At 35.1% G+C, this 27,442-nt stretch overlaps 3 protein-coding genes across 5 annotated transcripts; all 3 read left to right on the forward strand.

The window, feature by feature from the left end:
* The first annotated feature begins 2,593 nt into the window (after positions 1-2,593).
* Positions 2,594-9,324, forward strand: LOC135843506 (uncharacterized). Of its 2 annotated transcripts, XR_010558328.1 has the most exons (6): positions 2,594-2,672; positions 3,411-4,243; positions 4,354-4,575; positions 6,387-6,580; positions 8,361-8,533; positions 8,633-9,324. XR_010558328.1 is itself a non-coding variant. In XM_065361424.1 (5 exons), the coding sequence occupies exons 2-4, from the start codon at positions 3,745-3,747 to the stop codon at positions 6,548-6,550; spliced, it is 885 nt and encodes a 294-aa protein (XP_065217496.1). In that variant the 5' UTR covers positions 2,594-2,672; positions 3,411-3,744; the 3' UTR covers positions 6,551-6,580; positions 8,361-9,324. The 2 variants fall into 2 exon arrangements, 1 of the variants encoding a protein (XP_065217496.1); XM_065361424.1 differs by having other exon boundaries at positions 8,361-9,324.
* Positions 9,319-18,521, forward strand: LOC135843504 (uncharacterized). Its single transcript, XM_065361422.1, has 8 exons — positions 9,319-9,565; positions 9,637-9,792; positions 12,271-12,473; positions 14,471-14,637; positions 14,735-15,323; positions 15,431-15,682; positions 15,754-15,910; positions 18,388-18,521. The coding sequence occupies exons 3-7, from the start codon at positions 12,458-12,460 to the stop codon at positions 15,855-15,857; spliced, it is 1,128 nt and encodes a 375-aa protein (XP_065217494.1). The 5' UTR covers positions 9,319-9,565; positions 9,637-9,792; positions 12,271-12,457; the 3' UTR covers positions 15,858-15,910; positions 18,388-18,521.
* On the forward strand, positions 18,452-27,063 carry LOC135843505 (uncharacterized). Of its 2 annotated transcripts, XR_010558327.1 has the most exons (8): positions 18,452-18,587; positions 20,169-20,335; positions 20,432-21,014; positions 21,112-21,363; positions 21,435-21,590; positions 22,688-22,888; positions 22,974-23,216; positions 25,687-25,825. XR_010558327.1 is itself a non-coding variant. In XM_065361423.1 (6 exons), the coding sequence occupies exons 3-6, from the start codon at positions 25,821-25,823 to the stop codon at positions 26,993-26,995; spliced, it is 897 nt and encodes a 298-aa protein (XP_065217495.1). In that variant the 5' UTR covers positions 22,696-22,888; positions 22,974-23,216; positions 25,687-25,820; the 3' UTR covers positions 26,996-27,063. The 2 variants fall into 2 exon arrangements, 1 of the variants encoding a protein (XP_065217495.1); XM_065361423.1 differs by lacking the exons at positions 18,452-18,587; positions 20,169-20,335; positions 20,432-21,014; positions 21,112-21,363; positions 21,435-21,590 and adding exons at positions 25,951-26,512; positions 26,592-26,792; positions 26,883-27,063 and having other exon boundaries at positions 22,696-22,888; positions 25,687-25,841.
* Positions 27,064-27,442: the final 379 nt, after the last annotated feature.

A 27,442-nucleotide genomic window follows, 5' to 3' on the forward strand; every position in this document is an offset into this window, starting at 1 on the left:
TATGCAGTCAGCCATGCGATTTAAAACGACTCTTTCAAAAATCTTGTATAGATAACACCACAGGGAGATAGGCCGGTAACTCTTTGGGTCATTTGCATCTTTGCCTGGTTTCTGTAATGCAATAACATGTGCCTGTCCCCATAGTCTTGGCATTTTTGAGGTTTCTATTCAAGTCTCTTCAACAGTTGTCATGCTCTTCAGCTATCTTTGCAGAAATCCAGATTTTCCACTAATTCCTGCCATTTTTTCTGTCTAGATTCTGCTATATCACTTGCTAATTGATTTCCTAGTTCAATGGTTTCCTCACTGAAGGGATTTTCATTAAATTTTTTAACGTACTCCTTGTATTGTGTCATGAGGTGCAGCTCCATTCCAGAGATATACTCCTTTCTTGCTCCCCTTGGAATATAATATTTTGAGGCTTTCTTAGTGGTTTCATTGAAGAGTTCATAAGGTGCACCGGGGCAAGTCAGAATGATTTTTCGCAATTTCAACTTTGACCAGCTGTTACTCCCCTTCTAATGAACCAATATGGATCAAATTTATTATGTAGGTTCCCATAAGGGTTCTTAACCTATGGTAAAAATTTGAGCGTGATTGACACAGTAGCTTTCGCTCAGTGGAATAAAATATAAACTGTCCTGACTTACCCCAATTGGGGGAAGTCAGAACAGGCTAAACTTTGCAGAAGCGTAGATCACAAACGAAGCGTCCTAGAAAAATTGCATAGAAACAAAATTGTAGAGAATTTAATTCTCTTTGAGATCACTCTCATCAGATTTTCACTAGGACGCACGGTTCGTCCGCTATATGTGAAAAACTAAGAAATAGAAAGTCTGTATTTTAGACCAAATTCAAAATAAGTTCAAAACAACAACAAAATACAATTGAACCAAAGACATCTAAAATGAAACTGAATCGCGAAAATTTTTATGCCGTGATGAAGTAGGGGTAGTACCCTCAAGTCACCTTTAGTGGCACTTCGCCAGATATAAACCTCTAGGCACTAGAGCAAGTTTTCTAACTTACCCCGAATTCCAACTTCCCCCAGTGCACCTTAATTTTCTGGTATTGGCAGTAAGTCGTCTATCTTTTCTTCAATTGCCTGTTTAAAAGATTCGCAATAGGGATTCGACAAGACAACTGTCACACTCTAGGAAATGGTAGTCAAAAACACCGGAACTAACGAAAGGTCCCGTTATTATCAGCAATTTTCAACAATTTTCTTTCAATTTTCACAACATTACATTCCAATGTTTATACTGGGACCTTTCATCAGCCAATCATAAATAAGGCGACACTAGCGCGGCACACCTCTGTCAAGTTCCTATTTGCCTTTTTAAAATTGAATCTTGGAGGTGGGTTTTCACATTTAATTGCGTGGCTAATGATCGCCTTAATTTCGCATATAATTGGCCTGTGTTGGGTTTGGGGAATTGGATTTGCTACTTGTTTGTGACATAGACTTGAGATTCGCTCCAAAACAAAAATGTTATCTATTTTCAGCATATCCCCAGCTTACACTATGGCTGTTGAAGTCTCCAACTATTATTCTCATTTTTGTGGGTGGGACATTGCTATTTTCTGTCCATGTAAATTCTATGTTTGGTGGTTTGTAAACTGATGAGATTGAACAGTCTCCCATGTCAATTGTTAAAATCTCGACATTATTTTCATCACAGTGAAGTTCTTATTACCTCCATGTTTAACTTAACTAGTATGGCACTTCCATATTTCTCATGGGGTCTATCAATAATAAGTTTCATTCCTTCAATTTTTGTCTTCCAGCTTTCTCTGCACCTGTGTGTTTCTTGAATGGCAATCACGTCTATGTTCAGGTTCTTGACCATTTCAGCTAGTATAACTTCCTTTGGCCCTGACAGGCCCTCTATGTTTATGGACATGATCCTTAAGGGAGGTGTCCTTGTCGGAGGTCCTAAGAAGAGCCGTTTCAACCCGGGTGTAGGGTGCATGATCAACGGGTGATGGGATGATTGGCTGGTAGTTGAACTACTGTTTCCAGGGGGTGCCAGCTTATCCAGAAAATTTATTCACAGTTCTTAAAAAAAGCATTCGCGGAGGCTCATCCCTTGCCCCCCCACTTTGACAGTGCTTTGTAAGTTAACAAGTAAATTTCAAAATTAGAATCGGTGCTCACCAATACGTATTTTTATCTTCATTGTCAAGTTTTATACATGAAAACCTTAGAATCTGGATGGAAAATTTTTTGAGCTCAAAAATCATAATTCAGTTGAAATGACACGAAAAACCAAATTTCGAACGAAAGATCAAATTTACCAACTGTTCAGAGTTTTACAGAAACAATTGGCTACCAAATAGTATTGTTAAATAGCTTGAAAATAAATACACAAACATGTGCATATCACTATTATCAACAATCAGTTTTGTGATAGTAAATGGACCTATCAGTGATGAAGATTATGAAATGAGTAACAAATTTTTTTCACTTATTTATGATGGTGAGGTTGAGGTGCTTCACTACTCGTTTGTGAATTTATATGTATGTATTATTCAATTATATTCGAATTAATCAAAGAATTTTTTTTCTCATAATGTTGCAGGCGTTTTGCTTCTTATGTTCTGCGGGTTTCAGAGCCACATCACAGAAGAAAGAGTGGGCTCGAATCAACCAAGCGTGGCGACCGTACCGGGTATGTTGCATATGGAATCTTTAGTTTGTCTCGAGTCGAATCAAAACCATATCCGAATCGAGTGTTTTTTCACTTGGATAAGTACTGTAATACCGGGTGTCCTGGGGAAGTGTTGGCACAAACTTCAGATTCGGATACAACCTAGTACGAGTGAAGAAAACGTAAGATGAACAAGTAGCCTATTTTGAAAATTGAAAGGGCAAAATACTTTTTCAAAATCTACGAGCCGAAATGCAATTTTGACCTTTTTCTTAATCTAAAATTATTTAAGATGTTTTTGAAGCTCAAAATTAGTAAATTTATTGAAATTTCTTGCAAATTGAAGATTGTTGAGCTTCAAAAACTTTTTACATTTAAGAGCGAGAAAAAAAATGTTCGTAACAAAATTTGTTCATTTTTTGATGTAGTATTACGTTCCACATTCAATTTTTTCATCGTGATTTTTTGATATTAAAAATCATTTGTAGTCCATTCAATTTGTAAGTTGGGCAAAAAATCATAATTAGAGTCTAGTTTTCTTAATTATTCAAAGTAATACCGATCCCTATGGTCAAAATTAGATTTTGGCTCTTAGATTTTGAAAAAGCATTCTACGCCTTCAATTTTCAAAATAGACAATTTGTTTATCTTATGTTTTTGTTCACTCATACCCTGTAATATCCAAATCTGAAGTTTGTACCATCACCAGTCTCTGGACATCCTGTTCAAGTAGTTTTTAATTCCAATTTGTGATTGAAGGGATAGTATCGAGTGAAGCTACCACTCAAACATCTAATGAGACCACGAAGATGGTATACTACGTTATACCAGTTTGCCAGTATTGCCCGCAGAAGAAACACGAAGGAAACACTATGGTGGACTGTTCAAACAAATCCGGAACCATAGCCATCCGTAGTTTTCCTCTAGACTGTCCTAAAGACGTGCATGTGAGTCGCATATTACATGTATTCGAGTTTATCCATGATAGTTTCATTGACTGATCAGTTTCGTTTACGAATTTCACCCTATCTAGACGCTTACGCTCGATGGAAGGACAATAGTACAACAAATTAAACCTGACCAGGTCAAAGAAATGAATTACAGCAAGTTGGCTAATTTATACATGAGATTTTTAAAACCTATATTTTATTTTCCTGAATATTTTTTTGATTCCTTTGTCAATCTGGAAGAACTCGACCTAACTCAGTCTATGTTTAATGTCTCATCTAAGGATTTCAAATGGCCTTCATCATTGAAAAAATTAATCGTCAACCGTTGTTCGTTGCTTGAGTTGCGGGGTATCGCAGCTTTGCAAAATCTAGAAGAATTACACGCGAATGGAAATTATCTTCGAGCTTTGCCGAAAATTAATCGAAATGCTTCCATAACGTATATTGAACTACGTGAAAATCCATTAGATACGGTCGATGTATCTATATTGGCTCCTCTCTGTAAATTGGATTATTTAGGTATTAAAGTTTCGAAATTTGGCAAGCTGAATAAACCGGAACGATTTTGTCACTGTGCCAGATTGAAAAAGTGGATAAAAATGGCGTCACTTCGAGGCGAAGAAATGTTGATATGCGATTCGGGTAAAATTACCTATGCTGATAAATAAGAATTTGATGAATACCTACCTGTCTACAGAGTTGATTGGATTGTGTTTTGATGCAATGTAGGCCATATCTATTTTGATTTATAGGTAATCGTAGTATCCGTGAGGAGGAATTTTGTGAGGAAGAACTCATATTCAGTGCTGATATATTGAACGATTATAACCAGTGTTTCACTAGGGAACCGCCTACTTCGTTATGGGAATTGTTGCTCTACGCTTTGTTTTTCTCTATTCTATTTCCCATCATTTATTTTGCGTATGAGGCGTATAATAAATTCAATTCCGCCTATGAAGAACGTAGATCTATTGGTGAGTGAATTTGATGATTCAGATATCCTTAATTTTTGTAGAATAGCGTAGGATTTTTTTTACTAGTTAGACCGAAAAAAAAAACAAGTTTTTGACCTTTTACATTCTATTTTGTATTCACAAGGTTTAAGTTGAATCATTCAAAAATTGAGAATGCCAGTTCGTTTGAAAATTGGACAATCCATACCTATGAATAATTATAGAATTTATCGATTTTTTAAAAATTTGCGTGGCTTATCGTGAGATGTAGAAGGCATGAATCAGAAAAATAAGTCCAAATTCAAAATTAGTTATTTTGAAACCCTAACAAACCATAGAGCAACACAATTTATCTATTAATTTTTTTGAAATTTGTGGGATTATTGTATGATAAGTTATAGAAGGCTCGTATCAAAAAATTAATTGAAAATTCGAAATCAGCGCTATTGAAAACATAACAAACGATATACCGCATAATTTTTCATTTTTTTGAAATTTGGGTGACCCCCCCCCCACCCCTCATGTGGGAAAAAATCGTAAAAATCGTGTGATACACCGAATAGTAGGTTATTGAAGGTGCTGGAAACGAATATGAGCTTATTTTTTCGATCCGACGTTTTCCATATCTCTCAGCCCCTGCCCCTGCCCCCACTCCACAATTTTTACAGCGCTATTTCTTGGATGAAACTGACACCGAAAGTGAAATTTGGTTCATGGCTTATTTTTGATCTTCGAAATAAATAGATGACCTTTTTGAGTTGTTTTGGAGCCTGTAGCAGATTTTCAGATTTTTCGGTTTTTAAAAAAAGTGATTCGAATATTTTGTATTTATGTTGGCCGCAGTGTTTTTTGGAAATTTGTGCCAAAACCGATCAGAAAAATCACAAATATTGTATATTTTGTGTTCTTTCAGTATTGAGTAACTTTTTGATCATTTTTATGACAATTTTTCCAGAATTGAAATATCCTCTGACTGATGAAAGCTCCACAACGTCTCGTAATCGCTATCAACTTATTTTAAAGGTCAAAAATAGGGTATCAAGTCAGTTTCAGCTTTTTACGTTTACGTCTTTGTAAACGTGAAATTTTTCATTTTTTTTTTGTTCTAAAAATAGCTGCAGAAAGTTTTGGATTTTTGAACCTGTCGATATGGGTTTCGGGAATTTGATTGGATAATTCAGAAATCCACTGGAGGCTTCAGGACGACTTGAAATTCCCGTTTAGCGATTTAGGAGATCAAAAAATAAGGAAACCGGATCATTCTAATTATTGAATGTTATCAAATTTCGAAGTGAGGCTGTGGATCTTCAAATTGTTTGAGGGGGGGGGGAGTAAACTATCGAATGACACTTTTCTAAGGAAAGCGAACTTGATCCTAAAATCAGAAGAAATAAGTAGGTATTAAAATTTTCATTTTCTGGGGTTTTCTTTTTTTTGGACCAAGAGGTCCGGGGGGAGGGGACTTGGCACGATTCCGTTTCAAGTTGAAGGGCTGAAATTGTCTAGCTTTTGTTTCATTTAAACCAACATCTTGAAAGAGTTGAAGGAAAAGAACAAAAAGTCGTGAAAAAAATTGCAAAAAAGTTCCTCACAGGTACATAATAATAAATATCACCCTTGGGGTCCTAAGAGCTCTTTATGTAGATAGTCTCCATATTCTAGTGCTCTCTTAATTCTTCGTTAGATAATTGAAGACGAGCTTTGATTTTTTTTTCATTTCAAGTGAAGGTCAAAAACTTAGTTCAAATGGTGAAGAATGACACAAAATTGTAGGTACAAGTAGCAAAATTCCAAGGTATTAAAAATTGTTTTTATTTCGATTGCCTTCGTAGCAAAATCACGACCGCATTATCCTGAATCGCCCATCGGATCCAGTCGGTACAGTTCAGAACTTGAGGAAGAATATGAAAGCAATGACGAAAGTCAAGTAAACGAGGAAAACAAAAGTTATGTGTACATGAATGATGATGGAGTCGAGCATTTGGAGAGCACCTAATCGTGATCGAAGCTAAGATGAAGATGTTTGGTAAGTTTGAGTTTAAAATTTTAAAAATCGAGTCTACGAAGTGAATATTTTGCGCTTGAGGCTGCACTCCTTCCTCCCCTCCCTATGACCATGCATATAAATTTTGCATCAGGTACAGAAAAACTCCAAGCCTCAAAAAACTCCATCGGTGTGAATTTCAGACGCTGAAATTAATTTTTCGTTTTTTTGACTAATTTTTGAAAATTCAATTTGGCTTATTTCTAATGAAAAAAAAATCGAAATTGATCAAATTGGCATTAAAGGCTAAAATTTGATTTGTATCCTATTTTCTACGTCCCAAGTCAATTGGTAATGATTTCGAACAATTCTGAAGGCTCCAGCAGATTTTCGGATTTTTTAGTTTTCAAAAAAACATCACTGTAAGTAAAAGAAAATGAAATTCAGCACCTATGAAACCAGATTTACAATCTTTGAGGCGCTTTCGATCGATTTAACCACATGTTTTCAAAATTTTCTTGTGCCGGTTCAAATCCAAAATTTTCTCCTGCAATTATTTTTGAAAAATGAAAAATTCATCGTTAGTAAATAATTCGTTAACGAAAAAAGTTAAAATGTGGCCTATATTCTACTTTTGACCTCTTGAATCGATTCGTGCATGGGTTTGAATCGTTCTGGAGCCTCCATCGGATTTCCTGAGTCTCCTGTTTTCGAAAAAATGTTGTAATTAGAGTGAAAATGAAATCCAGCGTCTATGAATTAGAATTTACCATCTTTGTGGCTTTTTCGATCGATTTTGGCATACATTTTTAGAATATTTTCGTGCTGGTTTGAATCCATTCATTTTCACCATGTTTCCAGCATCTTTTCGAAAACTGGAGAATTTGAAAATCCGCTGGAGGCGTCAGAACGGTCTGAAACCATCACCAATCGACTCGGTGGGTCGAAAACAGAATACAAAACCAAATTTTTGCCTTTGATGTCAATTTGATCGAATTTTGTTTTTTTTTGTAAGAAATGGGCCAAATTTAAATTTTAAAAAAGTTGTAAAAATCGAAAAATGAATTTCAGCTCTTGAAAATTTTGCTGATGGTGCATTTTCGGGCCCTCTTTCGATTACCTTTCGTCCGGTTCAAGAATCGTTGTGATGTTTGAAATTACTACTTTTTACTTGTGAAGGTTGCCCCAAACCATCACCAATAGTTTAAAGTGAGATTTGAAGAGGGGAAAAAAGTCCAGAATTCCGCTCACTTTTTTCAATAATGCATCTTATTCGAAACAAAATTCAGTGTTCTTAAAGTTTTATCACTCTATTTTTTTTTGAATTCGTCGTGAGAAGAATGTTTTTTTTTTTTTTTAAATTGAAATATTTTATTTTGAAAAATATTTGGCTATCAGTGATTCAAAAACATGTTACCTTTGTGAGTGAGCAGTTATCAATGCAAAGTTGTGATATTTCGATATTAACCGAATCAATATGTGTAAAAGATTGATGTAAATGTAGAATTATATTAAAGATACGTATTGAATATAGCTCCAACGATATGAAAGTCTTGATATGGGCAGTAAATCAATAGCATGTATTGCAGGTAAATATACATAAATACCTGTCTTACTCTCTTGTCGTGAAAATGTTCATAAATCGTCACCCTTCGTGACTGATTATTTTACAAATTGGCCTATAATTGTAATTTGTCAATAATGAAACTTCTACGATGCTTCATTTGCCATTCATCTTTACTTACCCGCATCCTTTTTAACAAATATATGTATAATTTTTATTGTGCATAAATAATAGTTTGTTGTTCTGCTCTGTGTCAAGGTACTATGTTTCTGGCGACATTTTGGATAGAGATGCGATGTATAGATGAACCAGGACCGATGTGTGAAGTTAAACATATGAAGCATCATGATCATACTCATCTTCTGGCAAACTGTTCAAATAAGTACAGTGGAATCTCTAGAGTTCCGCGAGATTTAAGCTCTGAAATAGAAGTTGGTGTAGTTTATTTGAGTGATTCTTATCTCAATTCTTCAAAATTTTTTGTAAATGTGTATTACTAACATGTTAATCATTTTTACTCTGTACTGAAGTGGATGACAATGTCGGGTCTGATTTTAAACGAGTCAGAAATCTCAAACGATTTATTCAAACACTACGTAAAATTGAAGAGACTTGAAATACGCGATATAGAAAATTGGGAAAATCCGATGGTGTTTCACGAGGATGCATTTTCGAAACTCGAGAAGTTAGAGAAGCTAACCATACATGACACCGTATTCGACAAAAATCCGGATTATATATTGCCTCTAACTTTAAAAAGATTGGAATTGACTAAAGTAGGATTAGAGCAACTCGTCAATACCAAATCATTGACCAACTTGGAGTGTCTAGATTTATCGAATAATCGAATAGAGCAATTTCCAAAGCTGAATGAAAAAGCTTATAAGCTAAATACTGTTATCTTGAAGGATAATCCTATTGCTATGATCACAGTGGAACAAGTGGCGCCCTATTGTTTGCTAACCACTTTGGATCTGGCATTAACGAAAGATGCCAATTTTACCAAAACTGGTGTAGATTTTTGCCCCTGTTTAAGACTTCTCAATTGGATGAAAAAAAAGGTGCCCTCGGGTGAAGGCATCAAACTGGAATGCGGATCGATTGGTAGGTAAGTTTTGATGATAACTCGTATTTTACGAATATGTTTGTTTTAGTCAGACGGTCAGATTGAAATTATTATTCTGATTGTTGGTTCGCGTGTTTTACTCAAGGTAGCGGTGCAAATGCCATACAACTTGGGAACAGTCAATGCCCGAACTCGACCACTTTCACCGAGAAGGAATTGAAATTATACTCGGATTGTACAGGTACATCCGTTAACCCGGCCGATTCGCCGTTATGGGAGCTGTTACTTTACGCGGTGCTTTTCTCGGTCCTTTTTCCTATTGGGTATTTTGCCAACGAAGCATATAATCGTTACTCTGCGCGGTCGGAGGAAGCTTCTCATGTTTCGCACAATACTGGTGAACTGTTTTTTATTTTGGAAAAAAATTGCGCCGAAGAATTTTTGTAGTTGATTCGAATGATTTTCTAGGTAAACGACTCAAACGTCGATTAGCAGCTCACTGCAAGGAAAGTTACGAATGTGAAACCGATTGCGAAGAGGACTGCGTGGAAACTGAACAAGATGAAACTTGAAACGCACAAGTGATGCTGCCTTGAGATGATGAACATCAGCTGTGCTCGCTTGGTGAGTTGCAGTGTCGTATTTAGTGTGTTTTTGACGTGGTGCTGTACCCTTGGTAGGTGGTGATTTGAGTTTTTTTTCCTTGAAAGTGAACAAAAACGATGTAGAATGATTTTTCGTTTGTTGATCTCCATAGCTAATTTTTTTAAAATTTGTGGAATCGCTGCATTTTTTAGATTTTTTGGATTCAAGTAGATGATTGCAATTTAGATTTTTTGGATTAAAGTCGATGATTGCAATTGAACGAACGTGACAAATTATGATTTTTCATTTCGTCATTTGATTACAAAAGTATCAAAATTTTTCAAAAATTTGTGAAACCACTGCAAGTTTTGGATTATTTATATTGAAATTCTATTTTTTCATTAAAATCAAACAAACACGACGGGGGTGATTTTTTGTTCTTTAATTTTATTTTTTACCAAAAATTGAATTTTGGGATTAAATTTGGACAAGCATGACTAGAGATAATTTTTCATTTGTCTATTTTTTTTTTTTTTTTTACTAAAATGTGAGAGTAGCAGGAGTAGGTAGAGGTGCCCAATTTTTTGACAAATTATAGAACCACTGAATTTTATTGATTTTTTTGTTTATTTTTTGACGTAGTATTTCTTTCCGCATTCAATTGAAAATCATTTGTAGTCCTTTCAATAGTACTACCGACCCCTATGGTCAAAATTAGATTTAGGCTCTTAGATTTGGAAAACGCATTCTAACCCTTCAATTTTCAAAATAGGTCATTAGTTTATCTTATGTTTTTGTTTACTCATACCCTGTAATATCCAACTCTGAAATTTTTACCACCAACCGCCACTCTCCGGACATCCTGTTCAAGTAGTTTTTAATTCCAATTTGTGATTAAAGGGATGGCATCGAGTGAAGCTACCATTGAATCATCTAATGAAACCACGAAGATGGTATACTATCGTAGAGAAAGAATTATCAATTTTTTTGAAATTTGAGGGATTATTGTATGAGTTAGAAGGCTCGTATCAGAAAAGTAATCGAAAATTCGAAATCAGCGCTATTGAAAACATAACAAACGATATACTGCATAATTTTTAATTTTTTGAAATTTTGGTGACCCCCCCCCCCCCCCTCATATGGGGCCTAAATGAGAAGAAATCGTAAAAATCGTGTGATACATGGAATAATAGGTTATCGAAGATGCTGGAAACGAATATGACCTCATTTTTTCGATCCGATGCTTTCTATATCTCTCAGCCTCTCCCCCCACTCCAAAATTTTCTACATCGCAATTTTTTGGATGAAAACTGGATCCGAAATTTAAATTTGGTTCATGGCTTATGTTTGATCTTCGATGTTGATAAGTGGCCTTTTTGAGTTGTTTTGGAACCTCTAGCAGTTTTTCAGATTTTTCGATTTTTAAAAAAAGCGATTCGAATATTTTGTATTTGTGTTGGCGGCAGTGTTTTTTGGAAATAAATCGATGAAAAGAATCACAAATTTGGTATATTTTGGTTATTTCAGTGCTGAGTAACTTTTTGATCATTTTTATGGCAATTTTTCCAGAATCGAAAAATCCTCTGATGAAAGCTCCAGAACCCAGAACGACTCGTAATCGATATCAATTTATTTTAAAGGTCAGAAACAGGGTATCAAGTCAATTTCTGCTTCTTACGTTTACGTGTTAGTAAACGAAAAATTTTTCATTTCTTTTTCAAAAAATTGCCGGAGAAAGTTTTGGATTTTTGAACCAGGCGATATGGATTTCGAAAATTTGCCAGCCTGAGTGGATTGAAGGTATCACTGACTTAAAGACAGTGTATCTGAGTTGATGAATAATAGTGGGAGCCGCCCCTCTTGGAAAAATCAAAATCGTCCAATTTATTATACATTTTTTGTATTTCGAATTTTCTGTTTCAGAATTGTTGTAATTAATCCTCTTTTAAAGAAATTTTCATTATTTGAGGGGGGCGGGCAAACTATGGAATGGCATTTTTATGATGAATGTCAACTACGAGTAAGTCCTAAAATTAGAAGAAATATTCCTGTTTTCATTTTCTCGATAGGTAATTAGGTACATATTTCTTTTCTTCGATCTGGAGGGGGGGGGGGGCTCGGTACGATTTAGTTTCAAGTTGGACTGTTGGAGGTCTGAAAAAGTTTTTGTTTTATATGGACCAACAACGTTGAAAGAGTTGTAGGAAAAGAAAAAAAAATCGCGAAAAAAATTGCAAACAATTTTCTCACAGGTACCTACTACCTACTACCTTCTACCTATATAATACATATAATAAACGCCACCATTGGGGATTGGGGTCTTGAGAGCTCCTTGGATAGTCTTCCTATTCTAATGCCCTCTTAATCCGTCGTGAGAGATTGAAGACGAGCTTTGATTTTTTTTTCATTTCAAGTGAAGGTCAAAAACTTGGTCCAAATGGTGAAGAATGACACAAAATTGTAGGTAGCGAAATTCCAAGGTATTAAAAATTGTTTTTATTTCGATTGCCTTCGTAGCAAAATCACAACCGCATTATCCCGATTCGCCCATCGGATCCAGTCGGTACAGTTCAGAACTTGAGGAAGAATATGAAAGCAATTACGAAAGTCAAGAAAACTAGGAAAACAGAAGTTACGAGTCGTTGTACATGAGTGATGATGGAGTCGGGCGTTTGGAGAGGACCTAATCGTGATCGAAGCTGAGATGAATATATTATTTGGTAAGTTTTTTTGAGTTGGAAAGAAAGAGGGTCATTATGGCCATTTTCGTGCCCCTCGCTACTTCGAGACTTGAATGGCCTTTTCTTATAAGGGATGGTCCCTATTATTAATATCGGGTGATATTTTCCCAGGGGAACCCATAAGGGGGCTGTGGGGTGGCCCCAAAGTCGAAAATTTCAAAAAAATGTCAGAACCACTGCTCGAAATTGTAAAAAATTAAAAGTAGCGAATATATGTTGCTTTAAGGGTAAGCAATGCAGCACGTAACGCTTTTTTCATTTTTGACTTTTTTGGGGGTTGTGGTGGGGGTATTTCTATTTTTGAAAATTTTGGAACCCCCTTTTTTGACCCTTCCTGTCGAGCCCCGCTAATGCCCTTTTCATGGTTTATTGCTACTAGTAGTAAGTTCAATTGATATCATTTGCAACCCCCTCAACAACTTGGCTCATATCGAAAAATTCAATTTTTGACTTTTTTTGACGTCCACATTTTGGGAAACCATGAAAAACTATCGAGGTCCGGTTTGCGGCAAAGATGTTGCTTTTTACTTCTTAATCGACTGGCATGCTTGAATTTTTATTTCAAGTCAATTTTTGACTTCATCTTTGCAAATCACTTTTGGGGGTGGCGAACTTTGAGAACCCCTGAAAAAAGTTTCAAAGTCAATTTTTTCAAACTTTGAGCTGAAATGGTCTTAAATACATGTGTTTAACCAATATAATATGCGAATGCGATACTTTCATTCAATTTAGACATTTTGGCTGATTTTATAAAAAAAAAAAGCAGCGTTGTTAAATCGCCATTTTTTAAAATAAAATCAGCCAAAATGACTAAATTGAATGGAAGTATCGCATTCGCATCTTGTGCCGGTTCAAATTCAAAATTTTCTCCAGCAATTATTTTTTAAAAAAATGAAGAATTCATCGTTAGTAAATTCGTAAACGAAAAGAGCTAAAATTTGGCCAATATTCTACTTTTGACCTCTTGAATCGATTCCGTTCGTGCATGGTTTTGAATCTTTCTGGAGGCTCCATCGGATTTCCGGATTCTCCTGTTATCGAAAAAATGTTGTAATTAGAGTGAAAATGAAATCCAGCGCCTACGAATTGAAATTTATGATCTTAGTGGCTTTTTCGATCGATTTACGCATACATTTTTAGAATGTTTTTGTGCTGTTTCAATTCCATTCATTTTCACCATATTTGCAGCATCTTTTTGAAAACTGGAGAATTTGAAAATCCGCTGGAGGCGTCAGAACGGTTCGAAACCATTACTAATCGACTCGGTGGGTCGAAAATAGAATACTAACCTAATTTTAGCATTTGATGTAATTTTGATCAAATTTTGATTTTTTTCGTGAGAAATGGGCGAAATTTAAATGTTGACAAATTTGTGTAAAAATCAAAAAATGAATGTCAGATTTTGAAGTTTTTTCTGATGGTTACAAAATTCAATGTTCTCAAAGTTTCATCACTTTAATTTTTTTTAAATTCGTTGTGAGAATGTTTTTTTTTTTTTTTTGAAAAAATTGAAATATTTTGTTTTGAAAAATATTTGGCCATCAGTAAAGTGATTAAAACACACGTTATCTTTATGAGTGAGCAGTTATCAATGCAAAGTTGTGATATTTCGATGTTAACCGAATCAATTAATGTGTGAAAGATTGGTGTAGATGTAGAATTATATTAAAAATACGTAGGTATTTAATACAGTTCCAACGATATGAAAGTCTTGATATGGGCTGTAAATCAATAGCATGTATTGCAGGTAAATATAGATATACCTGTCTTACTATCTTGTCGTGTAAAATGTACATAAATCGTCACCCTTCGTTCCTGATTATTTTACAAATTGACCTATAATAGTAATTTGTCCATAACGAAACTTCTACGATGCTGCATTTGTCATTCAAATTTACTTACCCGCATCCTCTTTAATAAATATATAATTTTTATTGTGTAATAAATAATAGTTTGTTGTTCTGTTCTGTGTCAAGGTACTATGTTTCTGGCGACATTTTGGATAGAGATGCAGTGTCTACCAAAAGATCCTAATCCGATGTGTGATGTTAAACAAACGAAGCATCATACTCTTCTGGCAAACTGTTCACTTTTGACTACTGACGTGAACATCGTTCCGCGAGATTTAAGCTCTGAAATAGAAGTTGGTGTCGTTTTTTCGAATGATTCTTGTCTCAATTCTTCAAAATACTTCGTAAATACTATACTAACATGTTAATTATTTTTACTCTGTACTGAAGGAAATGATAATATCGACTCAGTATATAAACGCGTCAGAAATCTCGAACGATTTATTCAAACACTACGTAAAATTGAAGAGACTCGAATTAAGCGATATCTGGGGAAAACGTGACAACCAGTCATCGTTGCTTATGGTGTTTCACGAGGATGCATTTTCGAAACTCGAGAAGTTAGAGAAGCTAACCATACATAAGGTCAAATTTGACAAAAATGCGGATTTTATATGGCCTCCAAATTTAAAAAGATTGGAATTGACCATAGTAGAATTACAGCAACTCGTCAATACCAAATCATTGACCAACTTGGAGTATCTAGATTTATCGAATAATAAACTAGAGCAATTTCCAAAGCTGAATGAAAAAGCTTATAAGCTAGATACTATTATCTTGAAGGATAATCCTATTGCTATGATCACAGTGGAACAAGTGGCGCCCTATTGTTTGCTAACCACTTTGGATCTCGCATTAACGAAAGAGGCCAATTTTACCAAAACCGGTGTAGATTTTTGCCCCTGTCTGAGACTTCTCAATTGGCTGAAGAAAAAAGTCCCCTCGAGTGAAGGCATCAAACTGGAATGCGGATCGATTGGTAGGTAAGTTTTGATGATAACTCGTATTTTACGAATATGTTTGTTTTAGTCAGACGGTCAGATTGAAATTATTATTCTGATTGTTGGTTCGCGTGTTTTACTCAAGGTAGCGGTGCAAATGCCATACAACTTGGGAACAGTCAATGCCCGAATTCGACCACTTTCACCGAGAAGGAATTGAAATTATACTCGGATTGTACAAGTACATCCGGTAACCCGGCCGATTCGCCGTTATGGGAGCTGTTACTTTACGCGGTGCTTTTCTCGGTCCTTTTTCCTATTGGGTATTTTGCCAACGAAGCTTATAATCGTTATTCTGCGCGGTCGGAGGACGCTTCTCATGTTTCGCACAATACTGGTGAACTGTTTTTTATTTTGGGCAAAAATTGCGCCGAAGAATTTTTGTAGTTAATTCGAGTGATTTTTTAGGTAAACGACTCAAACGTCGATTAGCAGCTCACTGCAAGGAAAGTTATGAATGTGAAACCGAATGCGAAGAGGACTGCGTGGAAACTGAACAAGATGAAACTTGAAACGCACAAGATGATGCTGTCTTGAGATGATGAACATCAGCTGTGCTCGCTTGGTGAGTTGCGATGTCGTATTTAGTGTGATTTTGACGTGGTGCTGTACCCTTGGTAGGTGGTGATTCGAGTTTTTTTTCCCTTGAAAGTAAACAAAAACGATGTAGAATGATTTTTCGTTTGTTGATCTCCATAGCTAATTTTTTAAAAATTTGCGGAATCGCTGCATTTTTTAGATTTTTTGGATTCAAGTAGATGATTGCAATTGAACGAACGTGACAAATTATAATTTTTCATTTCGTCATTTGATTACAAAAATATCAAAATTTTTCAAAAATTTGTGAAACCACTGCAAGTTTTGGATTATTTATATTGAAATTCTATTTTTGGTAGTAGTGTAATACTTAACTACCACTTTTTTTTGCAAAAATCCTCATAATTCATCGTATATTATTACCCCCCTTGAAGCTTTTTTCGAAATTCCGAGGGCAGGTTGAAACGAAAAAAGCTTCAAGGGGGTAATAATATACGATGAATTATGAGGATTTTTGCAAAAAAAAAGTGGTAGTTAAGTATTACACTACTACCCTATTGTTTCATTAAAATCAAACAAACACGACGGGGGTGAATTTTTGTTCTTTAATTTTATTTTTTACCAAAAATTAAATTTTGGGATTAAATTTGGACATGCATGACTAGAAATAATTTTTCATTTGTCTATTTTTTTTTTTTTACTAAAATGTGAGAGTAGCAGGAGTAGGTAGAGGTGCCCAATTTTTTGACAAATTATAGAACCACTGAATTTTATTGATTTTTTTGTTTATTTTTTGACGTAGTATTCCTTTCCGCATTCAATTAAAAATCATTTGTAGTACTTTCAATAGTACTACCGACCCCTATGGTCAAAATTAGATTTAGGCTCTTACTCTCCGGACATCCTGTTCGAGTAGTTTTTAATTCCAGTTTGTGATTAAAGGGATAGCATCGAGTGAGCTACCACTGAAACACCTAATGAAACCACGAAGATGGTATACTATCGTAGAGAAAGAATTTATCTATTTTTTTGAAATTTGAGGGATTATTGTATGAGTTAGAAGGCTCGTATCAAAAATGTAATTGAAAATTCGAAATCAGCGCTATTGAAAACATAACAAACGATATACCGCATAATTTTTCATTTTTTTTGACATTTTGGAGACCCCCCCTTCCCCTCATATGGGTGCTAAATGAGAAAAAATCGTAAAAATCGTGTGATACATCGAATAATAGGTTATCGAAGGTGCTGGAAACGAATAAGACATTATTTTTTCGATCCGATGCTTTCTATATCTCTCAGCCCCTCCCCCCACTCCAAAATTTTCTACATCGCAATTTTTTGGATGAAAACTGGATCCGAAATTGAAATTTGGTTCATGACTTATGATTGATCTTCGATGTCGATAAGTGGTCTTTTTGAGTTGTTTTGGAACCTCTAGCAGTTTTTCAGATTTTTCGGTTTTTAAAAAAAGCGATTCGAATATTTTGTATTTGTGTTGGCAGCAGTGATTTTTGGAAATTTGTGCCTAAATCGATGAGAAGAATCACAAATTTGGTATATTTTGGTTATTTCAGTGCTGAGTAACGTTTTGATCATTTTTATGGCAATTTTTCCAGAATCGAAAAATCCTCTGATGAAAGCTCCAGAACGACTCGTAATCGCTATCAACTTATTTTAAAGGTCAAAAGTAGGGTATCGAGTCAATTTCAACTTTTTACGTTTACGTGTTTGTAAACGAGAAATTTTTCATTTTTTTTTCAAAAAATTGCAGTAGAAAGTTTTGGATTTTTGAACCTGCCGATATGGGTTTCGAGAATTTGCCAGCATGATTGGATTGAAAGTAGGTATCACTCATTGAAAGACAGTGTATCTGAGTTGATGAATAATAATGGGAGCCGCCCCCCTCCCTTGAAAAAATTGAAATCATCCAATTTTTTCAAATGTTTTTGTTTTTCAAATTTTGTGTTTCAGAATTATTTCTAAGTAACCCTCTTTTGAAGAAATTTTCAATATTTGAGGGCGGCGAACTACATATCAAATGGTAGTTTTATGATGAATATCAACTAAATCCTAAAAGTAGAAGAAATGTTCATGTTTTCATTTGGAGTGAGGGGGGAGGGGTTTCGGTACGATTTAGTTTCAAGTTGGAGGGCTGAAATTTTCAAGTTTTTGTTTCATATGAACAAACAACTGTGAATGAATTGACGCCAAAGAAAAAAAAATCGCGAAATTTGCAAAAAAGTTTCTCACGGTATAAAATCAACGCCACCATTAGGGTCTGGTGAGCTCCTTTGATAGTCTTCCTAAATTCTAGTGCCCTCTTAATTCGTCGTGAGATGATTTAAGACGAGCATTGAATTTTTTTCTTTTCAAGCGAAGGTCGAAGGTCAAAAACTTGATGCAAATGATAATGAATGATTAATGAATGACACAAATTGTGCGTACAAGTAGCGAAATTCCAAGGTATTAAAAATTGTTTTTATTTCGATTGCCTTCGTATAGCAAAATCACGACCGCATTATCCTGAATCGCCCATTGGATCCAGTCGGTACAGTTCAGAACTTGAGGAAGAATATGAAAGCAATAACGAAAGTCAAGAAAACGAGGAAAACAAAAGTTACGAGTCGCTGTACATGAGTGATGATGGAGTCGAGCATTTGGAGAGCACCTAATCGTGATCGAAGCTAAGATGAATATTTTTGGTAAGTTTGAATTGAAAATTTGCAAAATCGAGTCTACGAAGTGGATATTTTGCGCTTGATGCTGCACTCCTTCCTCCCCTCCCTATGTCCATGCATATACATTTTACATTAGGTACAGAAAAACTCTAACATCAAAATAAGTGCAAAGAAGAATCGAAACAGGACTTCGAAAAACTCCATCAGCGTAAATTTCAGGTGCTGAAATTAATTTTTCGTTTTTTGGCGAATTTTTGAAAATTCAATTTGGTTTATTTCTAATGAAAAAAATCGAAATTAGATTAAATTGGCATCAAAGGCTAAAATTTGATTTGTACCCTATTTCTACGTCCCAAGTGAATTGGTGATGGTTTCGAATCGTTCTGGAGGCTCCAGCAGATTTTCGGATTTTTCAGTTTTCGAAAAACATCACTGTAAGCAAAAGAAAATGAAATTCAGCACCTATGAACCCAGATTTACAATCTTTGAGGCGCTTTCGATCGATTTAAGCGCATATTTTCAAAATTTGCTCGTGCCGGTTCAAATCCAAAATTTTCTCCAGCAAATATTTTTTTAAAAAATGAAAAAATAATCGTTAGCAAGTTCGTAAACGAAAAAAGCTGAAATTTGGCCCATATTCTACTTTTGACCTGTTGACTCGATTCGTGCATGGTTTCGAATCGTTCTGGGGCCTCTAGCGGATTTCCGGATTCTCCTGTTATCGAAAAAATGTTGTAATTAGAGTGAAATGTGCTGTTTCGATTCTATACATTTTCACCATATTTGCAGCATCTTTTTGAAAACTGGAGAATTTGAAAATCCGCTGGAGGTGTCAGAACAGTTCGAAACCATTACCAATCGACTCGGTGGGTCGAAAATAGAATACAAACCAAATGTTAGCATTTTGTGTCAATTTGATCAAATTTTGTTTTTTTTTTTCGGGAGAAATGGACCAAATTTAAATTTTGAAAAAATTTGTGTAAAAATCAAAAAATGAATTTCAGCTATTGAAGTTTTTTCTGATGGTAACAAAATTCAATGTTCTCAAAGTTTTATCACTCTATTTTTTTTTTTTAAATTCATGTGGGAAGAACTTTTTTTTTTTTTTTTTTTTTTTATTTGAAAAAATTGCAATAGGTAATTTTTGTTTTGAAAAATATTTGGCTATCTGTAAAGTGATTCAAAAACACGTTATCTTTGTGAGTGAGTAGTTATCAATGCAAAGTTGTGATATTTTGATATTAACCGAATCAATATGTGTGAAAGATTGGTGTAGGTGTAGAATTATATTAAAAATACGTAGGTATTTAATACAGTTCCAACGATATGAAAGTCTTGATATGGGCAGTAAATCAATAGCATGTATTGCAGGTAAATATAGATATACCTGTCCTACTATTTTTTCGTGTAAAATGTACATAAATCGCCACCGTTGGTCCCTGATTATTTTACAAATTGACCTATAATAGTAATTTGTCAATAATGAAACTTCTACGATGCTTCATTTGCCATTCACCTGTACTTACCCGCATCTTTTTTTAAACAAATATATAATTTTTATTGTGCATAGCTAAATAATAGTTTCTTGTTCTGCTCTGTGTCAAGGTACCATGTTTCTGGCGACATGTTGGTTAGAGATACAATGTCAACTTAAAAAACTTGAGGCGATGTGTGATGTTGAACAAACGAAGCATCATCATACTCTTGTGGCGAACTGTTCAAATTTTGGCGGTGGACCTATAGTTCCGCGAAATTTAAGCTCTGAAATAGAAGTTGGTGTAGTTCATTTGAATGATTCTTGTCTCAATTCTTCAAAATGCTTTGTAAATGTGTATTACTAACGTGTTGATTTTTACTCTGTACTGAAGGCGATGATAATGTCGGTTCTGTTTTTAAACGCGTCAGAAATCTCGAACGATTTATTCAAACACTACGTAAAATTGAAGAGACTCGAATTACTCCATATCTCAGAAGAATCCGAACCTTCGCAGACGATGGTGTTTCACGAGGATGCATTTTCGAAACTCGAGAAGTTAGAGAAGCTAACCATCCATCACACCAGATTCGACAAAAATCCGGATTATATATGGCCTCCAACTTTGAAAAGATTGGAATTGACAGACGTGGAATTAAAGCAACTCGTCAATACCAAATCATTGACCAACTTGGAGTATCTAGATTTATCAAAAAATCAACTGGAGCAATTTCCAAAGCTGAATGAAAAAGCTTATAAGCTAGATACTATTATCTTGAAGGATAATCCTATTGCTATGATCACAGTGGAACAAGTGGCGCCCTATTGTTTACTAACCACTTTGGATCTTGCATTAACGAAAGATGCTAATTTTACCAAAACCGGTGTAGATTTTTGCCCCTGTTTGAGACTTCTCAATTGGATGAAGAAGAAGGTGCCCACGGGTGATGGCATCAAACTGGATTGCGGATCGATTGGTAAGTTTTGACGATATTTTACGAATATGTTTTTTTTTAATCAGACGATCAGATTAAAATTGTTACTCTGATTGTTGGTTCGCGTGTTTTACTCAAGGTAGCGGTGCAAATGCCATACAACTTGGGAACAGTCAATGCCCGAACTCGTCCACTTTCACCGAGAAGGAATTGAAATTATACTCGGATTGTACAAGTACATCCGGTAACCCGGCCGATTCGCCGTTATGGGAGCTGTTACTTTACGCGGTGCTTTTCTCGGTGCTTTTTCCTATTGGGTATTTTGCCAACGAAGCTTATAATCGTTACTCTGCGCGGTCGGAGGAAGCTTCTCGTGTTTCACACGATACTGGTGAACTGTTTTTCATTTTGGAAAAAAATTGCCTGGAAGAATGTTTGTAGGTAATTCGAATGATTTTTTAGGTAAACGACTCCATCGTCGAATAGGAACTCACTGCAAGGAAAGTTACGAATGTGAAACCGATTGCGAAGAGGACTGCGTGGAAACTGAACAAGATGAAACTTGAAACGCAGAAGTGATGCTGCCTTGAGATGATGAACATCAGCTGTGCTCGCTTGGTGAGTTGCAATGTCGTATTTAGTGTGTTTTTTTTTGTGGTGCTGTACTCTTGGTGGGTGGTGATTCGAGTTTTTCTCGTGAAATTGAACAAAAACGATGTAAAATAATTTTGTGATCATTGATTTTCATAGATAATTTTTCAAAAATTTGTGGAACCAGTGCATTAGGTACTTGAATTTTTTTATGATTTTTGTCATTTGATTATGAGAGTATCAAAATCTTTTCAAAAATTCGTGTATCCACTGCAAGTTTTAGATTTTTGGGATTCTAGTTTTAACAAACATGGCGGAGATGATTTTTTGCCTTTTTTTTTATTTTTACCATAACTGGAACTTTGGAATTAAAATTGGACAAACATGACAAGATATTATTTTTAATTTGTCAATTTTTTTAAAACTAAAATGTGAGAGTAGCATGAGTAGGTAGAGGTGCCCAATTTTTTGAAAAAATAAAAAACCACTGAATTTTATTGATTTTTTGGGATTTGAGTTATTTAGTAAAATTGAACGACAAGTGGAAAAGTATTTTTTGTTCATTTTTTCCCTTCAAAAACGGACCTGTCCCATCCAATATTTTGAAAATTTGTGAAACCACTTTAGAAGCTAGAAAGATAGAAAAACGACCTTGAGAAGCCATACTGAGGGGTCATTAACCTGAAAGGGCTAGATGGGCCGACAGATAGGACAGACGATCTTGGAAAGCCAGATAGGTACGCAGACAGCCTTGAGAGACAAGATACGTGAGTCAGTGACCTTGAGAGACCTGGCAAGTAGACAGACGACCTTGAAAGACCGGCCAGACGGGTCAATGACCTTAAACGGTCAGACCGGCAGATTCGGTTTTTGGAGGCCAGACTGATAACCTTGAGAGGCTAGAGAGATAGGTCAGTGACCTTGAGACGCCAAATATATGGGTCAACAACCTTGTAAAGGACAGATAGACGACCTTTGGGAGCCATACCGACGAGTCAATGACCTTAAGAAGTTAGACGGGCAGACTGAGTGGGCAGATGACGTTAGGAAACCAAACAGGCCCGTGTTAACTTGTTTGATCTGAGTAGATGTTTTTATCGGGATTATAATGATTTTTTTTTCAGCCGAAGCTTTGAAAAATATAACTTTTCCTGCCGAAGCTGAAAAAGCCTATAATGAGTACATGGCTCTATTACCTTCGACGTCGATCTTTGAGCTTCTTCTGTACGATGTTTTTTTCGCCGTCTTGTTTCCATTGTTGTATTTCGGCAACGAAGCTTGGAATAAGTATAAATCGAAGAAAATGGCACCTCCGCCTACACCGGGTGAGTAACTAAATACGATAGCTATGGTCACGTCTGATTTACCATCGATTCAATTTTTATTACCAATTTTTGTTTTTGTCGCCAGTGAAACGAAGACGCAAAAAACGCAGAATTATTACAACTGCGTCTACAACTACCACCACCGTACCTTCAACAGTTGATATCGAAGCTGGCCAATCGGATCAAGTCGATGATACGGAGCGGGAAGGAAGCCAGGAGTAAATGATCCGTTTTAAGAGCATTTTTGAAACAACTAGTGGAATTGAGTAGCGCTTAATGGATGCTAGAAATGGTGCTGATTCGTCATTTTAATTCAGCTTACATTGAGGTAAGGCATTTTTTCCTGCAATTACCGAAAAGTCTGTTATTACTAATCAACATAATGAAAAGTTGCAAAATGTCTCGCTTTTTTTGCAAAAATTTCGAAAAAATATCATTTTAGAAGTCCTGCTTTTTGCTAAAATTCTCACAGTCTTGTTTTTCAACAACAATTCTGGCTTTTTGGCAAAATTGCTTAAGGATGTCAGTTTTTTTTCAGAAATTACTCAAAATCTCCCTGTTTTGCGGGAAATTGCCAAAAAGTATCACTTTTTGACAGTACCTAAATCTCAAAAAGTACTGCTTTTTGATAAAAATTCCAAAAAGTGTCATCTTCCTCAAAAAATTTTCCAAAAATGTCGCTTTCTTGATGAAAATAATTGCGAAAAAGTTTTCTTTTTGCCAATGATTTAACCAAAATTGTCCCAAGTTTTTTTTCAAAAATTGGCAAAAACTCTCGTTTTCTGAAAAATTGCTGAAAAATTTCAACTGTTCCCCAACATTTCCAAGAAGTCTTTGTCCAAAAATGTAGCTTATTCGCCAAAAATTGCCAAAACAAGCCCTTTGCTTTTGCTAAAATTGTTAAAGTCTTGCTTTTTTCTAAAAAATGTCAAAACTTGTCGCTTTTTTAGCATGAAGTTGACAAAAATATATTTTTTTTGCTGATTACTTTACCATTGAAACATCCTGCTTTTTGCTAAAATTGACAAAGTCACGCTTTTTCCAAAAATTTTTCTCAAATTCTGGCTTTTTGAATACCCAATAAAAAAGTCTGGTAGCCTAGTTAGCAAAATGGCTCAAAGTTTTTGCTTTTTTGCAAATAATTCCTGAAAATCTCACTTTTTTCAAGTCTTACATTTTGTCAAAAATTAACAAAAAATTTTGCTTTTTTGCGAAATTGCCAATAAATTTTACTTTTTTCCAAAAATTACTCAAAAATGTCATTTCTTGTCCGAAATTCCCAAACTATAAAGTCTTGTTTTTTATCAAGAAGTTTTGAAAAAATGTTTCGCTGTTATGCCAGTCTTTGCTTTCTTTCCCAAAATCGTTAAAAATTCTCACTTTTTAAATAATTGACAGAACTTTTCCTTTACTAGCCGTATTGCTGAAAAAATGTCACTTTCTTTTTTGCAAAAAATTCCAGAAAGTGTTACTTTTTTCTAAAAATTGAACTAGAGTCTTGCATAAAATTTTCCGAAAATCCTCTCGCTTTTTTTTCAAAAAAATTGAGTTTTGCTTCTTGCAAAAATGGTCAAAAATTATATACAGTAAACTTGTTATCATTTTTTTGCCGAAAAAAGTCAGATTTTTGCAAAAATTTCCAGTCCTAGTTTTTTCTAAAAATTGTTCAAAATTCTGAGTTTTTCAAAATATTGCCAAAGTTTGCTTTCTGCCAATTTTGAAAAAAATTTCTTTAATGCCAAAAATTTTTAAAAACGTGCCCTTTTTTGTCAAAACTTTGCGAAATTGTTCAACGTTTGAGATCAAAAAACCAGAACAAAGCATCTCAATCTGTAATGTAGTGATTGGATCGCAAAAATAAGTTCATATTCATGCTCAGCGCCTTTAAAAACATAGTATTCGATATATCACTCGATTTTGATATTTTTTCGAGTTTGATCCAAAATGGAGAGGAGGGGGAGGGGGGAATTTTGGTCAAATTTTGAAGAAAAAAAATTAAAAATCGTGTGACACATCGTTTGTCATATTTTTTCAGCGTTGATTTCGAATTTCTACTTACTTTTTTGTTTCGAGTCACCTAAGCCCGACAAATAGCTTTAAATCGCAAAAAAAGTTGAAAAAATTCGTGTGGCATAAATGGCGCGTTGTTTTTTTTTTTTAGAAGCGTTGGCTTCAAATTTCAAATTCCATAATTGTACGAATAATTATGATGCCTCTTCCTCTATTGAGCTTAAAATTTGTAAATATAGACGGAATTGCGGATTTCAGATTCTGTTAAATTTATTTCGATAGACATACGAGTAGTTAGTTTTGAAGTTCGACATTCATTTTTAAAATTAAATAAACCGTTCATTTTTCGAGTGAGATCAAATCGACGATTCAGCAAAAAAAAAAAAAAAAAATGGTCGAACAATGACAAAGTGGCCATATATTTTTATATTTCGACTCTTTAAAAATATTAGAAATATGCGACCGCCAATCAAGCGACAACAGTACGAATCAAACTGCATGTTTGGGAAAAAGTATTATCAAATTTGATTCGATGTTTTGAATTCGAGTATTTCTTTGAAGATAATTCATTTTTTAATTTTAATTTTAATTATTCTAATCGCAGAAAATATTAATTTTGACATGACATATAAATGGATCATTATTGCAGGTGCAGTATTCTTTCAAATACTTCTCGCAGTCATTCGTTTTTTTATACTCTTAAACTTCAGTTGTAGTACTTGAGTAGGCCTGTAGGTAATCAAGAATACGAACGATTCGCGATTCAAACGAGGATATTTCATTTGCAGAGTTGTTATCGTGGACAGTGACTCCCAGAGGGGCTGCAGTATATTTGAATTGTTCGGTTATAGAGAGAAAAGCAGTTTGCACGAATCACGATGGTAGTAATGCAGATGTCTTCTATGACGGGTTTCCAGATGATATGAAAACTGATCAATGGGAGGTAGATGAAAATTTTATTCGGAAATGAATAACTATACCTATGTACGTAATTTTATCCGTGTTCAATGTACCCTACCTACTAAATAAATTTCATGTTTTTTCCCCCTTAGTCTTTAGATATATCAAACAGCAGGATTAAAAACGTGTCATTCGACAAATTCGGTGCTCTGACGTCTCTTTACATGAGATATGTGAGTTTGGGACAGGAATTACAAGCGACTCTTTCAAAAAATTGGTTCGCCAAATTGGGGTCGTTGGATATCCTGGACATGAGCTGGACGTCGTTTAGAAAGAAAGAATTGGATTTCAAGTGGCCAAAAAAATTGACGAGATTGACTTTGAGCAGTATGGGATTAACCAAAGTAATCGGTCTCGAAGCGTTAGGCAGTCTTGAAGCGTTAGATTTAAGCAATAATAGTTTATCAGGATTACCGTTGTTGAGCAAAACTGCTCCGATAACTGTTATTAATCTGAAGGTGAATCCGATATTGGATATCTCCGTCGAGGAAGTGGCTCCGTTTTGCAGTTTGACTGCGTTTTCGTTGGAAGTCACGAAACATGATAATGGGTTGAATACTAAGATGAAATATAACGAATGCATCCATCTGGATCAATGGTTCACGAAAAACCAGCCTGATATAAATACCGGATTGACGTGCTATTATCCACCTCGTAAGAAACGATCTTTGCGATGAGCATTTTTTCGTGGTTGTGTCGTGAATACCTATTTATTGTTTTTTTTTTTGTTTAGCTTCTCCCGTCAATGTATCATTTTCCGATAAAGCGCAGAAACTTCGAAAGGATTGCCTGAATAATTCAGCATCGACTTCAGTTCTGGAACTACTGCTGTACGCTGTCTTCTTTTCTATACTATTCCCATTGTTGTACTTCGGTAACGAAGCTTATAATAGATATCAGGCGAGACAGGCTGCTAATTCTGTTACTACGCCTTGTGAGTGATCTTGAATCATTTTTAAAAACGTTATGGTTTCAAAATGGCCGCTGATGAATTGTGTGTGTGTTTTTTTTTTTTGTTCCTCAGTGAAACGAAGAAAACGTCGTGTTACTACTACAACGACCCCACCAGAGGTTGACACTGAAGGTGGCCAACATGAAGATGTGATTGACCCGGAGAATGGTGAAGGAGAGGGCTGAATTTAATACGAAGCTGACCCTCGATATGTTGTTCATCTGCAGTTTGATTGCAGTTTCGAGTCGATGAGGTGAGTTTGATGAGAAATGATGATTGATTTTTCATTTGGTGGAATTCGTGAGTTTTGAAATTGTTTTAGATCTGCTAATTTTTTTTCTTCTGACCGTAGTCCCCTTCCCCCCTCCCTCCGAACAGTTTGTTTAGAGCTTTAGTCATGGTACAAAAAAATCACTGAAAGCTCAAGAATGGCTAAAACTACTTGAACAGCTTTTTTGAATTTTTTAAATTTTTACAAATTGACAAAAAAATTCAAAAATTACATTTCGGACCTGAAATTTTGGTTTTAGCGGTTTTAGAACATACGTTTTCGATCTAGCTTGGTTTCGTTCAAATTGAACAAAGTTAGTTCGAAAGATTTACTGGTAAGATTTTTGAAAAAAGAGCTATCA

This window comes from Planococcus citri, chromosome 4 (assembly GCF_950023065.1).
Source record: "Planococcus citri chromosome 4, ihPlaCitr1.1, whole genome shotgun sequence".
Classification (NCBI taxonomy): Eukaryota; Metazoa; Arthropoda; class Insecta; order Hemiptera; family Pseudococcidae; genus Planococcus; species Planococcus citri.